The 17,251-nt window shown below is 34.7% G+C and overlaps 2 protein-coding genes across 3 annotated transcripts in view; one reads left to right on the plus strand and one right to left on the minus strand.

Annotated features, from left to right (window-relative positions):
• The first annotated feature begins 3,503 nt into the window (after positions 1 to 3,503).
• On the plus strand, positions 3,504 to 9,184 carry LOC111443005 (ABC transporter G family member 25-like). The gene is made up of 4 exons (XM_023080593.1): positions 3,504 to 3,838; positions 3,919 to 4,143; positions 4,751 to 5,354; positions 7,981 to 9,184. The coding sequence occupies exons 1-4, from the start codon at positions 3,749 to 3,751 to the stop codon at positions 8,967 to 8,969; spliced, it is 1,908 nt and encodes a 635-aa protein (XP_022936361.1). The 5' UTR covers positions 3,504 to 3,748; the 3' UTR covers positions 8,970 to 9,184.
• Positions 9,185 to 13,725: 4,541 nt separating this feature from the next.
• LOC111443002 (exocyst complex component SEC5A-like) overlaps positions 13,726 to 17,251 on the minus strand; it is a 23,915-nt gene continuing 20,389 nt past the window's right edge. For both annotated transcript variants that reach the window (XM_023080590.1, XM_023080591.1), the window contains 5 exons: positions 15,969 to 16,046; positions 15,757 to 15,813; positions 15,349 to 15,498; positions 14,794 to 15,003; positions 13,726 to 14,237 (listed from right to left, as the gene is read on the minus strand). In XM_023080590.1, the coding sequence (XP_022936358.1) occupies positions 14,028 to 14,237; positions 14,794 to 15,003; positions 15,349 to 15,498; positions 15,757 to 15,813; positions 15,969 to 16,046 (705 nt within the window). In that variant the 3' untranslated portion in view covers positions 13,726 to 14,027. The remainder of the gene's footprint in view (positions 14,238 to 14,793; positions 15,004 to 15,348; positions 15,499 to 15,756; positions 15,814 to 15,968; positions 16,047 to 17,251) is intronic.

Below are 17,251 nucleotides of genomic sequence, written 5' to 3' on the forward strand. Positions count from 1 at the left end.
TTAAAAAAAAAAAAAAAGGAAAGGAAAAGCCATCAAAATTAAGAACACTCAAAAGGGAAGTCACGTGAGGTTCTAAATCCAACCATATGAAGATATTTTCACGTTGGCTACAAGATGAAGCATGTGAAAAGTCCCACTTAACAAGGAAAATGCTTGAAACCATCGATAAAGCCCCTTCATCCAATAGAACTAAAACAACATTCATCCAATATATATAAAACAACACATTTATATATGTATGTATATATATATATATATAATTGTAATAACCTAAAAATTATAAAGAAAAAAAAAAAAACGGAAATTGTCCCATGTTGTTTCAGTTGAGAAGTAGGAAGTTAGTCTCACTTCATTTTATCATCCCCTTGAACGATTCGAAATCAGTTGGGGAATACACTTTTCGACAGCTCAAAGTCGACATTTCGACTAATCTAGCTTGGATCTAATACATTTTTTTTTTTCTAGTTTCAACCCTTGGGAAGCTTATAAAGCTAGTATGATTACTTTTAGCTAGTTTAAAATTTTGATGCAAGTTTAAATTATTTTACCAAGGTTAGCTAGTTTAAATTATTAGGAATAAGTTTAAATTATTTTATGCAAAATTAAGCGAGTTAATTCAATTCTAATTTATGATTGTTGGACTCCTTAGGCAGAATTAAATTTCAAAGAGCGGCATCAAGCTAGCATCAAGGAGTCACAGTAGTTTCGACTTATGTCAACCAAGTAAGTGATTTTATTATTGGCTTGGTTGGAAGACTTGTCTTATGTATGACGACACACACTCAGTGGCCCTGTCATTTATGCTTTACGTTATATGATGATGTAAGATATATATGATGATGCGATGATGTTATATGATGACATGAAGATGATGATGTAAGATGTATGATGATGAGATGACATAATATGATGATATTCCATATTAAGATGTTGTACATGTATTAAATGTCATGATTCATTATGACGACGAGTTTTATAAGATACAACCTTAATTGATGTTAATGATGATGAATGTATGAATGTCAATGCATACATCTTACCTAGGGTATTATGTGAATGATGTATAGAGTTGTAAGGATTAGAAAAATATATATATTTACGTAGGTACAGAAGGAGAGCCAAAGAACACCTTGATACACACGAGTGATTACTACCAAACGCTGTCGTAGATTTAGATTCGAATCTCACTAGACAAATAAAAAACGTCCTAATCCAATCCAATCCAACTTGACTCATCAACACCTCACTTAACAAGATAAGATAAGAATGAAATTCATCACCACAGAATAAAGAATAAGAATTAGATTTCCAATAGTTCCCATATATATATATATATTTTTTATTTTGACTCGATTTATGTTCTTCGTCCGTAAAATGTCTTAAATTCTAACAATGATGCTAAATACGACGTTTAATTACACATGAATAATAATAATAATAATAAGAAGAAGAAATAATATTAGAAAATGAAGTATTTAACTTTATATAAAAGAAAAAAGGTGAGGAACAACTTTATTGAACATGGTTTCTCAACAAAATACATGTGTTATGCGCAAATATCATTGGGGAAAGAGATGAAAGCAACTTTTTAGGAATATATTAAACTTTCCCACCATAAAAATAACTTTATATAACTTCATTCATATCTTTTGGAGTCCTCATTAATTGCATTTTGCCTCAATTTCACCCAACCTTTTTAATCTCTTTCCTTCACAATAATATCAACAAAATATCCTCTACTTAATTAATGCCCTCCTCTTTCTCTCTCCCGACCAAAAAAAAAAAAAAAAAAAAAAAAAAAAAAAAAAAAAAAAAAAAAANTATCGTCAAATCGAATAAGAATTGTTTTGTTACGTGTGTGTGTGTTATGGTTAGGAATTGGGTTTGGATCAGGATTTGAAATTTGGGTCCTGTACTTGATAGCCGTGACATTTCCTTACAACATGGTCGCGTTAGTTACTTCTCGCTTGTAAGAGTTAAGACTATTCTCACAAACCAACCCGGGTTTTTTCAAGATGTTTTGTTATCAATCATATGTTTGGTAAGAAAAATTCTAATAGGTCACTCGACGTAGAATTATTTCTATGAATGAGCCACTGAAATTTCAATTTTTTAAGTCTTTTTTAGTTATTCTATGGCAGAGACCGCTCTTATTTCGATATGGTCTCGATTCATTTATGTACCCTTTTTTATTCGGGTTTCACATGCTTTTTGTTCCTATTTGATAAGCAACGGAAAATTAATAGAGAATAGAACTTGCGATACTTATCTATGTTTGTTGTCCAATTTTGTAAAATTTAAATAGTTCGAGTGAATTGATACAAAAAAAAAAAAAGCTTAACTTTTTCCGGAAAAAAAAAAAAAAAACTCAAACTATGTGACTAATAATTTTACATAAACATATTTTGCGTGTGCATTTTCAACCATTCTTCAACTGGTAGTGGTCCTTTAAATTTTTAAAACGTCTCTGTTGGGAAGAGGTTTCAAATGCTTTGTTACCCTTTCTAATCGAGATGAGGTTTTACAATTCACTCCCATCCGAAGCCCAACACTTGTTTCTCTCTCCAATCGATATGGATCTCACAACAGCCACATTTTAATGATCACATTCGATATTTTTTCCATTCTCATCATTATCACATTTTTTTTAACATATTTAAATAAGGTGTCTATTTATAATCATTTACAAAATCAAATAATTTACAACGATATAGAAAAAAAAAATTTAATACAAGATATTTGCCTGTAATAAAATGGCAAATATGAAAGCCCTGAAGCTAAATAAATTTAATTTATTGGAGTTCTTAAATATCAAAATTTTCTTTATGGCATAATTAGCCGAATCCAGCTTCAAAATTTCGAAGATTATTTAACACATTCTGTTTATATTCATCGCTATGAATACTATGTTAAGAATGATGCTCTAATATTATATTAAGAATGATGCTCTGATACCATGTTATGGATGAGAAACTGAAGTGAGATTGAAAGTCTAGAAGTGGGATTAAAAGATGATATATGTATTGGAAGGTGATCCCGTCCTCTATTTTTATCTCTGTCACTTTTCTTCTTCTCCTGCTCTCTCACTTATTACATTCACCATTTTAATCAGCCAATATATTCACGTGTTCCCATCAAATTAAATGGAACAAATCATTTATGCATGAACCAATAAGTGATCTTTGTCATTTTTTTCCATTCTCGTCCTCTCTCACCATTATCGTTCTACCTTCGAACCACTTACCTTTTTAACTATCTTTTATCCGTTACTAAAACCAATACGGTCATACTACGACAGTCTCATAGTTTGGCTCCCCTATTCTCTCTCTCTCTTCTACCTCTAGTTCCAAGGCAAACCAACAGGTCTTTAAAGAGCCCTCTCTCCTCCATCTAGCAAGAGGCAAACATTGTCTCTCTGTGGCAACAAAAGGCAAAGTTTGAAAGAATCACCTCAAAAAATGACATCAACCAACAAAGTATGAACATTTAAAAAGAGTTAGTGGTCCGAAGCTGCAAAAAAGAAAAGGTTTTGATCTTTGCCATATGGAGCTGCCACGCCACGCCATTCCACTCCCTTTGCCCCTTTCACTTTGACGTGTCATCCACTTTGATACCCTCTTCCCTTCCATTAAATACCCTTTGTTCTTCCCTCTTTTCCCTCTTCCTCTCCATAAACTCCCTCATTTCATTATCATTTCAATCCCCAAAACAAGCCCAAAAAGACATTAGTTTATATAGTTCATCAAAAATGCCTTCTTTTGTTGGTGGAGCTCAAGCTAAAGATGTCTCTTCTCTTCACCTTCCTTCTTCCTCTTCTTGTCGTCCTCTAACTCTTAAGGTATGGATGTTTCGGGGTGAGCTACAAATTTTGTTCCATGTTTGGATGAGTTTATTGTGATGATTTTTCCGTGTTTGTAGTTTGTAGATGTGAGTTATCGAGTGAAGGTGACGAACAAGAGTGGAAATACTATTGGACGGATTTTTGGATGTGGGTCGGGCGATGGGGCGGCGCCGTCCGTTCAAGAACGGAGTATTCTTCATGGGGTTTCTGGGATGGTGTCGCCGGGAGAGACTTTGGCCATTCTTGGCCCGTCCGGAAGTGGCAAGTCAACTCTTCTTAATGCTCTTGCGGGAAGATTCCAGGTGTTAAAAGATATTTAGTCTTGAACTATAATTTACCCTAATATATATCATATTTGCATTCTATTAAAGTTTAACATAGGTATCATATTTGATCTTTTATTATATATAAATATCTGGTATGATATTTAACTTTTAATTACTTTTGCATTCTATTAAAGTTTAACATAGGTATCATATTTGATCTTTTATTATATATAAATATCTTGTATGATATTTAACTTTTAATTACTTTTGCATTCTATTAAAGTTTAACATAGGTATCATATTTGATCTTTTATTATATATAAATATCTTGTATGATATTTAACTTTTAATTACTTTTTACTCTTAAGTATCATATTTGCTCTTTTATCATAGACAAATATCTTGTGTGATTGAGGATATTTCACATTTAATCGTAAATATTATATTCGATCATTTATTATATACAAATATATTTCATTCTGGTTTTTCGTAGTCAAATATTTTAAATATAATCCCTATTTTCTTAGTAATTTATTTGATTCTATAAACAATAGAGAATTTCCCAGTTTTAAAGAGTTAAAATAGACCTTGTTAGTCAAAACCTGAGTCAAAAAGAGGTTTGACCCTCTTATATTGATAATAGGGCGACGGTCTAACCGGGTCAGTGTTGGCTAACGGTCAAAAGCTTTCCAAATCGATACTCCGTTGGACCGGGTTCGTGACACAGGACGACGTCCTCTACCCACACTTAACCGTCCGAGAAACTCTCATATTTTGCTCTCTCCTCCGACTACCTCTTTCCCTCTCAAAGCAAGACAAAGTCGCAGTGGCCGAGTCGGTGATCGTCGAACTTGGGCTAACGAAATGCCAAAACACAATCATCGGAAACGCCTTCATCCGTGGCGTCTCGGGTGGAGAACGAAAAAGAGTGAGCATAGGCCACGAGATGCTCATAAACCCAAGCCTACTAATTCTCGACGAGCCGACATCAGGGCTAGACTCAACCGCGGCGCACCGGCTGGTGACCACCATGGCTGCGCTGGCTCACAAGGGGAAGACCATAGTGACCTCAATTCACCAACCATCGAGCCGGGTGTACCAAACCTTTGACAAGGTGCTGGTGCTGTCGGAAGGGCGATGCTTGTATTATGGGAAAGGAAGTGAAGCAATGAGCTATTTTGAGTCTATTGGGTTCACACCTTCTTTTCCCATGAACCCAGCTGATTTTCTCCTCGATCTCGCCAATGGTACGTATTTTTTTAATTTATTTTCTTCATATCGTATTTAAATCTTCATTAATTTTTTTATTTATCAATAATTTAACTTTGATTAAGGAGCTAATTAACCATGGAAAATCACATTAAGCTTTTAGCTTGATTTTAAATTTTTCATTTTTTTTTACTAATTAATTCTTGGGTCTAAAAATTATTAATTTAACTCTTTTTTCTCTTTTTCTCTTTTATTTTTTATTTTATAATAAATCAGTGGATATTGTGTTCATTATCCACGAGGAACTTTTTAGGGTTTCTTTCACAACCACCTTTAAAAAAGAAAAAAGAAAATATTAATAATCTTTTTTCTTTTGTTCTTTGTCTATAATTTTAATGAAAATTTAGAGGAAAAAAGAAGTGGGTCGAGAGTATTATGGTAAATAAGTAAGTGTCGGGAGTTTTAGAATATTTCTGACACTATAATCAGTAAAATATATCTAAACTAATTGAGCTGTGCTTAAATTGATATTAAAATTTTATTTTCATTACTTAAATTGATATTAAAAATGTATTTAATGAAAATAAAATAATAAAAAGAAAGGAAACAGAAAATTAAATTCTCATCTCATAAAATATCAGAAGCCTGAAATGACCATAAGGGACCGACCTCCTCATTAAAATGCAAGCTGTCAAAAAAGAGAGTCCTCAATTATCTAGATATATATATATATAAAAGGATGGCAAGTGAGTTGGAAAAATATTAATAAATTAGATATGTTCATTAACCTGTGGAGTCGGATTTGTGGGAACCCACTTAAAATAGGATGAGAAATCTAGGATTAAGTTGGGAATAGGAGGGTGGGGAGAGATTTCTACTTGTTAAGTAAATAAGGATGGAGACGGTACCCGTAGAAATCTCCATTCCCATACTCATAAAAATAAATAAAAAATTTCGCAGGAATAGAAGTTGAAATAGGAGACAGGAACAAGGATAAGGAAAGACTTGTTCTTGTCACCATCCCTTGAACGTCTCTAAAGACAACATACTTAGATTTACCTTAAATTCATCGAATCACCTTCCTCCCTTTAACAAAAACCACTACTTTGGAAAACAAATCTCCACAGGGTTGTTTTTCCTTTTGTTTTTGCCTTTTAAAAGGTCTCTAAAGAGATAAATATTTCAAACCCCTTTGTGAAGAATAAAGCCTAAGAGAGATTTTCCCCCTTTCTTAATGTGGTTAGGAATCATATGTGAGAGAGGATACAAAGTAAAACATTAATGTGTTGGAGACATACATATATAAATATATAATATGCTTTTGAAAACCCATGATTATAAAGTGCGGGAAGGTTTCGATTTGGCAATTTTTAGTGCATAATGGATCCCGCTCTTAATTACTTTTTAAAATATAATATCAGATTCAAATTTACATCTCTTATATTTGATATCGTTTAGGGTTTAGGGTTTAGGTTTACGTTGATTTTTTTAATATTGGAAGAAGTAGATTAGGGTAGACACGTGTCGGGTAGGGCGACATGTGTAGGGCTGAGATTTTGCAGTCCCATTGGGATATAATGATAGCATTTTGGAATGGGCATGATGGGCGCCCAAAGTGCTTGGTGGAAGGCACCAACCATTAGTGGAACTCTTGCCTTTACCACCAACAATGGTCAATGTTTTTTTCAAAAGAGTTATGGCTGTTCCTTATTTTAAATGTTTTTTTTTTTCCTTTCTTTTTTGGTATATTTAATATTTAATGCTTTTGTGTTGTTCATGGGAAATAAATTATTAAGATAGTTATATAATGGGAAACATCCCGTTTTAGAACCTACATGTGCATGCATTTTAAGGGCCTTTCTTTAGTCCTTTAAATAGGAGTGTTCATAGGTTGGTCCGGAGGTTAAGACTATAGTGTACTTTGTTCTAGGGGAGAATTGTTGGGAGGGAGTCCCACATTAGCTCCACATTGGCTAATTCTTAAATGTCAAACAAAGAAGTTGTGAGCCTCGAAAGTGTAGTCAAAAGTGACTCAAGTGTCGAACAAAAAGTGTACTTTGTTCGAAAACTTCAGAGGAGTCGAGCCTCGATTAAGGGGAGGCTGTTCGAGGGCTCCATAGGCCTCAGGAGAAGCTATAGTGTACTTTGTTCGAGGGGAGGATTGTTGGGAGGGAGTCCCACATTGGCAAATTTAGAGAAATGATCATGGGTTTATAAGTAAAGAATAGATCTCTATTGATAGGAGGCCTTTTGGGAAAGTCTAAAACAAAGTCACGAGAGGTTATACTCACAGTGAACAATATCATACCATTGTAGGGAGTCGTGATTCCTAACATGATTGGAACATTTTTTTTATAGATGGTAAAATTTTCAACTTAAACAACTCTTATGAACCCAATCTAGTTTTAGCATGAACCGATTTATAGAAATTTTATTTATTTAAACTCAGCCTAGTTTGAATAAGTTCATAGTCCAATCCAAACCGGAGGTCATTAAATTTTTTTAACACTCTTATTTTTATTTTGAATTATGTCGACCACCAATTCAAACATTCCAACTAGATGCTTTACCAGATTAGTACTTTTGAATAGTGAAAATAAAGTTGTAGTTTTGGTGTGGTATGTGAATTTAGAAGTTGATTTTGTGTTATTTTCATGCATGTAGGTGTATACCAAGTTGAAAATACAAGTGAAGGAGAGAAACCCAACATGAAGCAAACCCTAATTACTTCTTACAACACTCTTTTGGCTCCAAGAGTAAAGGCAGCTTGCATGGAGACATCAACGTTGCTTGAAACGAAAACTCGTGAACGATTGACTTGCAAAACTAGTCTCCTCATGTGGTGTAACCAATTGAGTATCTTACTTCAGAGAAATCTCAAAGAACGAAAACACGAGACCTTCAATGGCTTGAGAGTTTTTCAAGTTATCACTGCGGCGATGCTCGCGGGATTGATGTGGTGGCACTCGGATTTTCGAGATATTCAAGATCGTCTCGGCCTTCTTTTCTTCATTTCAATTTTCTGGGGAGTTTTCCCTTCCTTTAACGCGGTTTTTGCATTCCCTCAAGAGCGAGCAATCTTTCTTAAGGAACGAGCTTCGGGTTTGTACACGCTATCGTCATATTTCATGGCTAGAGTCATTGGAGACCTTCCTATGGAGCTCATCCTTCCAACAATTTTCCTCACCATTGCATATTGGATGACCGAGCTAAAACCAGAGCTCGGTGCCTTTCTCTTGACGTTGTCGGTCCTCCTTGGCTACGTTCTCGTATCGCAAGGGCTTGGCCTTGCGTTAGGTGCAACAATCATGGATGCTAAACAAGCTTCCACCGTAGTAACCGTGACGATGTTGGCATTTGTCTTGACAGGAGGTTTTTATGTACACAAAGTACCAACGTGCATGACTTGGATCAAATACATTTCAGCGACATATTACAGTTATAGGCTCTTCATCAACGTGCAATATGGCACCGGAGATAAGATATGGTCGTTGCTCGGTTGCTCACGACATGGAACCGACAAAGCAAGGTGTAACTTTGTGGAAGAAGATGTGGTAGGGCAAATAAGCCCTGAATTGAGCATTGGAGCTTTGTTATTTATGTTTGTGGGGTATAGGTTATTGGCATATTTGGCTTTGAGACGCATCAAATAGATAGCCTAAATGAAGGAGAAGCTTGCATTGCATGCATGTTTGACACACTTCGAATGGATTTCCACTAACCATTTGGTTCTCCAAAGATGATTTGGGCAAATGTAAATAGCCAAGAAGAAGTTTATGAATGTTTTTTGTTGTAATATTACTAGGAATATATGCAATATGAGAAGCCACTTCTCTCTTTTATTATTGAGTAGATGATTTCTTTGAAATTTCTATGCAAAAACCGTGTTTTCCATGATTTTTCTCTTCCCTTTGTAATTTGATTTAAAGCATTAAGGATGAAATTTATAACTAATGTTAGAATTATGTGAGAAAAATTATGGGAGTGCTTGATGTGGTTGGGTTAAGCTATGAGTCTGTTACTTATTTATAGCTTTTTCATTGGTTATATATAGCAAAGTTATATATGATACATGAACGTATAGTAAACAATTGTGTATAGTAAAAGATTATATCTGATAAAGTTATAGATGATAGATAGTTATACGTAATAGATGACTATAGCTGGTAAAGCTCTATATACTAAATTAAACCATATATATACCCATTAGATTTTGGTTTGAAAATAAACTTGGTGTATTCTTTGTAATTTCCATTCTTGTACATACTTGAAGTCATGAATATAAATTTCTAACGAATATTCCTCATTACATTTTCTATCTCCTATTTTTTGTGTTCATGTAGATCGAGTGTGTGTTGTTGCGCGATCCTAACAACAAGTACCAGAGCTAAGCAAAATTCACCACGATCTGTGAAAACGAAAAGCTCAAATATTGGAATTGAGAAGTTCGATGGATTTGATTTCAATTTCTAGAAGATGTAGATTGAAGATTACCTGTATAAGAAAAATCTTCACGAACCCCTGTTCGGGGTGAAACCGGATACCATGACCACAGAGTAGTGGAATCTCAAAAATCGAAAGGCCCAAGGCTGATATTGACATTCAACATTGTCAACGAGAAGATAATGTTGGATTTGTTAAAAGCATTGTCGAATATGTATGAAAAAACAAGAGAGGAAGCAGAATCACAAATCTAGAGATGATGATGGTTCTGTAAATTCAACCGAAGGAGTGGACAGCCTAACTGAATCCTAAATTTTAGATTTGGGTGCATCGTTTCATTCGTCTCTAAGTAAGAATTGTTTCAAAACTTCACAAAATAAAATTTTGGGAAGGTGTATCTTGCCGAAAATAAAACCTTGGAGATTGAAGGGAATGAAGATGTTTGCATACAAACTCTAGTAGAAAATTAGTAGACATTAGAAGATGTCAGATATATTTTTTGTCTCAATAAAAACTTGATCTCTATTGGTTAATTGGATAACATAGGTTATGCAATAGAGTTTGGGAAGAGTTCGTGCAAGATTGTGAAGGATGTCATAGTGGTAGCACGTGACACAAAATCTGAAACCTTATACATCATTCCAGGATGTATAAATATGGTTCCTGTAGCTTAGAGTGATTCCAATTCAAGTTTATGGCATAATACACTTGGACATGTGAGCGTCAAATGACTGAAAATGTTGATTGCGAAAGAAGTTTTAGAAAACCTGAAGTCTGTTGATATGGGTCTTTATGAGAGCTGTGTTATGGGCAAACAGAAACGAGTTAATTTCATAAAGGCTGCTAGAGAACCGAAGAAAGCGTGGTTGGCAATGACGTTTGGGGATCTTCTCTAGTTTTATCACTTGGTGGATCAAAGTTTTACGTTACCTTCATTGACGATTTCAGCAATAAGATACGGATTTATTTTTTGAAACATAAGTCAGATGTGTTTGTTACTTTCAAAAAGTTAAACATTGAAGTTGAAAATAAGACCGACTTGAAATCAAATGTCTGGGGTCTGACAATGGATAAAAGTACAAGTCAAAACATAAAACATTTTGTGCAACCGAATGAATTATATTAATGAGAACAGTTCTAGGTAAAGCAAAGACAAAATGATATTACAAAAAAGATGAACAGAACATTGAATGTGTGGACAAGGAGCATGATGATTCATTTTGGACTACCAAAGACATTATGGACGACTGTTGTGAATACGCCAGCCTATTTGATCAATAGAGGACTCTCAGTGCCCTTGGAGTTTAAATTTCCAGAAGAGGAAAAGAAGTCAATTATTCTCACTTGAGAAGTTTTGGTTGCATTGCGTATGTTCACGATGATCTAGAGAAAAAAAGACAAGCTTGATGCTAAGGCTATGAAGTGTACTTCATAGGCTATGGTTTTGACATGTTCGGGTATATGTTTAGGAATGACAAGAACAAAAAAACCCTAAGACATTGTAACGTGATCTTTGATGAAAATGTCTTGTACAAAAACAAAAAGAAGATAGGTTCTGAGACTTCGAAACAAGTGGGAGTTAAGCTTGAGTTGTAGAAAAATTTACTCAATGATATTATAGCAGAAACACAACGAAACTCCTAAAACTGTTGTTGAAGAACCATATGTGAAGTAAGTGATACCTGAGCATGTATTGAGGAGATTATCTAGAACTATTAGAGCATCGGATAGATATTCACATCATCACCCATCATAGCTTATCGTAACCTAGTATAACATAGCATAGCATGACTTATCATAGTATAACGTATCATATCATAACATAACATCGCATTGCATAACATAACATCACATAACATAACATAATATTTAAGCATATGACACATGTAGGGTCCACGAAGCACGTATCATAATACGTAAGACAATTTTTTCAACCAAACTAATAGTGGAACCACTTACTTGGTTGGCTTGAGTCGAACCCACTCGATAATCCTAAAAATGATTTGAGGCGCCCCTTATCCTTCACTCTAACCTATATTTCCCCACAAGATTATATCACGACATGACATGGACATAGTTAAAAGTATCCCATAATTCAACTTTATAGCTAAAAAAAAACTTAATTTAAGCCATTTGGGTGTTAAACTGCCCTCTTCTCACGAGGTTAACCAGCTTCGGAAGGGTAAACAATGTAGGAAATGGTACCAAACAGTGTAACCCGAGCTGGTAAACTGGATAGGAGCCGATACCAAACTTGCTCACACATGAGGAGTGGCTCACATGGAGAAAAAAGAAACATGCGATTGATTCTTCTTTTTTAGCTTCGAAGGGGTATGACAGCTACAATAAAGAAAGCAAAGGTCGTGGTTGCGGACATGGTGACAAAGGAGGTTGTAAAATTATCTCACAAACTCATGATGATGCCAACCACTAAAAAGACAAGAGCATGATGAAGTGTTACTCTTGTGGAGAATACATGCATTATACAGTGGAGTGTCGCAACAAGAAAGCGGGATGATGAGGCAAACCTCACATTCACGCATGACGAAGAGCCCGTACTGGTGTTAGCCGAGAGGATGCCCAACCTATTTATGCTCAATGAAGAGAATGTTATGACGAACCTCCTCGCAAACAGAGAAGATCGAGGGAGACCAACATGTGGTATCTAGACAATGGAGCGAGCAACCACATGACCAAAGATCGAGCAAAGTTCAAGGAGCTTGATAAGAAGCTCATTGGAAATGTAAATTTTGGTAATGGATCAATTATACTTATCCAAGGCAAAGTATCTGTCTTGTTCAAGTGCAAAAATAGTGATCAACGGCTGACCAAAATATATTATATCTCTAGCTTGAAGAGTAATATTATCGGTCTTGGTCAAATGACAAAAAAAAAAAAAAATGAAGCAGAGTGGAGTTAATTAGGTCATTCCTTAAGATGTTCGATAGAAACGAAGCCTTATTGATGAAGGTAAATGGTTACAAAATTGCGTATATAAGATATTAATGAAGATTATCAATATCTTTTGAAAGCCTACATTAGCATTAGCATTAGCATTGGTGACAAGGAAGAGAAGAAGAAACCGAAGAACACAGCTAAGAACAAACTAGATGCTTCGAGCAACCTACAAGTCGGTGTGCTTCATCAGACTTATCACCTCAACCAAAGAGACTAGAGGAAGGCGAGGAAGACCTAAGAAAAATGGGACATCCAACTTTTTAGAGTCAGACCTAAAAGAAACAAAAATTCAATGGTAAAATGGGCGCAATTCTGAGCATCTTACAGTATCTGCAACTTTGTTTTCAGGCCACTTTGTGGGCGTATTCTGAGCGTAGCTAGGCAGCACAAAAGCATAGAAACACATCAGATCCTTCCAAACTTCTCTTGTTTTTACTTGGATTTTCTCTGTGGTATTACTTCACATCAATAAACCCATAATTTCTCCACAATCTTAGTTTCAGATCTAAATGGTAAATGTGAGTTATCAACTAATTCTTCCTAATTTATGTTTGAAAATCTGAGTTCTTGAGAGGCAAATCAAGTATTTTAAAATTATTAGACCTTTATCACTTGAGATCAAAAGTTCAAAAAAAAAAAAAAAATAGAACTTTTAGCTGTTCAACAGGTATAGTCTCTAGGAAACCTTGAACATAAGATCAAGTAAATATAAAGCATATTGTACAACACTATTTCCTGCAGTAGACAAGAAAGATCTATGGTCACCAAACTTCGATGCTGTTGCATTCGAGCATTTGAACCTGCAACGATCAACCGTTTCAGGATACTATAAAACAATGCTTTTCGTTTCAGTGTCCCAAAATCTAAATCGCCAAATTTATATTTGATGATTTTGATTGCTTCTTCATCTAAAGAAATATAAATAAACAAATATGAAAACTGGACTCAAAATCTTTTGGGAGAATTTGCTAATGACAATCAAGCAAATTTTAAAGTTTACACAGCCAGAGAACAACAATTAAGACTTGAAATTTCTAAGATATAAAGCAGACATTCACAAATGTATAGACCAAGAACCCGAACATATTGTCAACACTAATTATTTGTTAAAGTAAACTTGGGACACAATATAAACAGTTCCACATCCCTGAAAGTAAATAATAGACATCAATTATACAGCAAAAACTGACCATGGGGAAAAATAAAACTAGGATGACCAATGAAGATTTACTTACTTACAAGAATGAACAAAACCGAAAGTAGTTCTGCATTGATATGGGAAAATCCATCAAGCAAACAAGAATCTAAGGTTATATACGACGCCTGCTCCGGGACGAGAAACTAGGAGACCCCGTGGGAGTTATGCCTCCTCTATAAGTGGCATTAAATGAAGTGTATGCTGCCTTGACTGGTTCAGGGACAGAATCTAATGGAATCGACTCTGCAAAGCAAGCGGTGTTTATTCGTGTTCTCTCGAGCTCTTGTTGAAGCAACTCTGTGCTGTACTGCTGTGCCAGTGCCTGTAACATAGAAAGATAATTGACTATAGCCCAACGCACACAACAACTGTAGTAAAAGAAAAGGTATAGTTGATACATATGAATCAGTTATCATGTAGCAATTGCTAAACTTAAAGAACTCTAGACATTGATGTAGATGTTCTACCTTTTGGCTCAATATAAATCAGATATATGTTTTAGTCCTTAATGTTTGTATCTAGTCCCTATTGTTTGCAAAGTATAATTCTAGTCCCTTACATATTAACAAATTTTAAGTTTATATCTTTTCCATCTGTAAATTTTTAAATTGGCAAATGATAAGCCTTGAATTCCTCTAAATTTGTAAACTAAAACTACAAATTCTCTCTCTTGGGTGGTTAATGCCAATTGCAACATGCTACAATGGAAAGATTACACTTGAAACATGTTATAACATGAAGAGACTAAATTGAGAAAACACCTAAACTTGAGGGACTAAAATGCATATGTCAAGTCTAAAATGATAAAGAGTGAGTCGAGGCATTATTTTGAACTTTAACATGTACAAGAGAATATAGTGCAAGAAGATGCTTCTCACAATAAGTTCATCTGGGGCAGTTGCTCCTTGCTGTCGTTCATCTAGAGCTTCCTCGCTCCCACGAGTCGACCGACGATTATGGCCTGGATTATCAGCTGCCTCTGTCACACTTTCAGTAGCTTTCTCCAAAAGCACTCCTTGCAAAGACCCCAAAGACTCCCTTGCATCGGGTGTGAAATAAGGATTTAATATGGTCTCGAAGTACTCGAGCTGCAAAAGGAGCACAAGTCAGCTACTACCATTATCGGTTAACCATCTAAATGAAGCTGCTCCAGTGCACAATATATAATTATGATACATCCCCTAATGCAACAAAAACGACGAGATGCATGGCTTTTTTTCTTCAGCTCGTTATTATTTTACCATTTTTTTTTTCTGTTGGAATTGGTGCATGGGCAATTTATTTGTTTAATTGCGGTTACAGATCAGCGGTTCATGTTTCTAGTTTATTTCCTCTATTGAAATCTAAATGCATGAAAAACATCCTATGTTCGATCAGTATCATATTACACAGCTAACGTTGATTTCCCTTCCCTAGTTTAACATTAATTTTACCTCAAGCATGAGTTGACAGAAACCATTTGTATCAAGTGACTGTAGCTCTGTTGTTGCATTTTCATCAAAAATGCTGAGGAAAGTATCAATTAAACCTTCAACAAGAATGCCTAGTGTCTTGTCCAAAAGGGGCTTAGCACCAGCAAAAACCTGAAACAATGTATTAAAATAAGAGTCAGCTAGCCAAAACTTGTAGTTAGAAGGAAGGAAAGCGGCAAATGAAATGAGAACAAAAATAGTGTAGAAGCCTTTTCACAAAGGAAATAGCACCATCAAGCTAGCATTAAAGAATCAGAAAGTTTAATTAAAAAAGTTTTTAATATCCAGAACGAAAATCAGAACAATGAGACTACAATAGTTCGCTTCTAGCACATGGTTGGCATTTTCCTAAACTGATGGTAAGATTACCTCAGCATGGACAGACACAAGAGTGTGGAGAAGCTCTACAGCTGCATCACGAACACCCTGCAAAAAGAAAAAAGATAAAAAAAAAGGAAAAAATAACAAAATAGCAAAGAGAACTAGATTTAGGTGCTAAATATTGAAAGAATAAATAAATAATGTAAAAGGCGGTGCTATCAGTAGGAGCACTCATGGGAACAGTCTCCAGTGGAGCATACTTTAACTGCAGGAGCAGCTCCCCAGCGGATTCCGGAATCCAGTAAATAGTTAGTAGCAGCTGTTCTCATCAAGTTTGCCTGATGTGAAGAGAGTCAACCATTAGTTCATGAAAGCTTGGTGTAAACCTAGAAAATATGGATAAAATCATGATTGAAAAATAAAACTATCAGTTGATGTTCATGGCCATGAAAAAGAAAACGTTGAAGAATTCTAAACCACCTAATTAGTTGTAATTATGCGATGATATAAGGAAAGATTTCGTTTTGTTTGGCTTTAGTCTTCACTTTTGTTTTGGCTCCTCTTGGTCTAGCTGTTTTTTTTTATTTTTTTTTCCTTCATTGCCTGGTTGTGTAGTTTACCATTTGCTCTCTACAAGAGTACAGTTTTTCATAGAAGAAAAAACAACAACGTGATAGCTTTATACTATAAGAAAAAAGTGGAGGAAATTTCTATTGAATATGAAATTTAAAATAAAATTCAATACTCGATTGGATGAACTAATTCGACTGTTTATGCTCATAAACATTATTCATGTGTAATATGAGTTTCAAAGTATCTTTAAGCTCCAACAATACAGCTGATTATGCTAGAAGAAGGAATTCATCAACATATCAAATCAAAATCAATCTTCTTTGGCTTATGGAAAATTGAGCTCATATTGAAATGAAATAAAAGAAACAAAAGAATATTATACAATTTCGTGGTAAACTATAACAACAAATTTGTAACTTTGTTTTCTTGGTAAGAAAACAATTATTATTAACATAGACGAACTGGAAAAAAAACAATTACAAGAAAATCTCCGATTGAGCAACTAAGAATGAGAAATAATCACAAAAATTCTGAAGTAGAAACTCAAGGGGGAGTACTGAAATGCACAGTAATCCTAACCTCCCACTTCCAAGAGTCTGCACACCCTTAAAACATCCTATCCTCTCAAGCCCTAAACTCCAATGGGAAATAACAAGGCCAGCTTGCCATAAAAGTTTCCTCCCTCTCTAGGAAACTTCTTTTAGAAAAAAAAACCATTGCAAAGGAGACCTATTTCATTGCATCCGTTCATTTTAATTTTTAAGAAATACACTTCGAATACTAGATATCACATTGATATTCGAAAGTCATTCTTCTGAACTCAAAGCTTCCCAAGTACGTACGTATATCTCATTTACTTTTCTTTTTGTTTTTCTTCATTTTTTTGGGATAGGAAACATAAATATATCTATATCTACAAGACTTCATGATGGAAAAAAAAAAAAAAAAAAAAAAAAAAAAAAAAAAAAAA

The sequence above is a fragment of the Cucurbita moschata genome, unplaced genomic scaffold (assembly GCF_002738365.1).
Source record: "Cucurbita moschata cultivar Rifu unplaced genomic scaffold, Cmos_1.0 Cmo_Scf00005, whole genome shotgun sequence".
Taxonomy (NCBI): domain Eukaryota; kingdom Viridiplantae; phylum Streptophyta; class Magnoliopsida; order Cucurbitales; family Cucurbitaceae; genus Cucurbita; species Cucurbita moschata.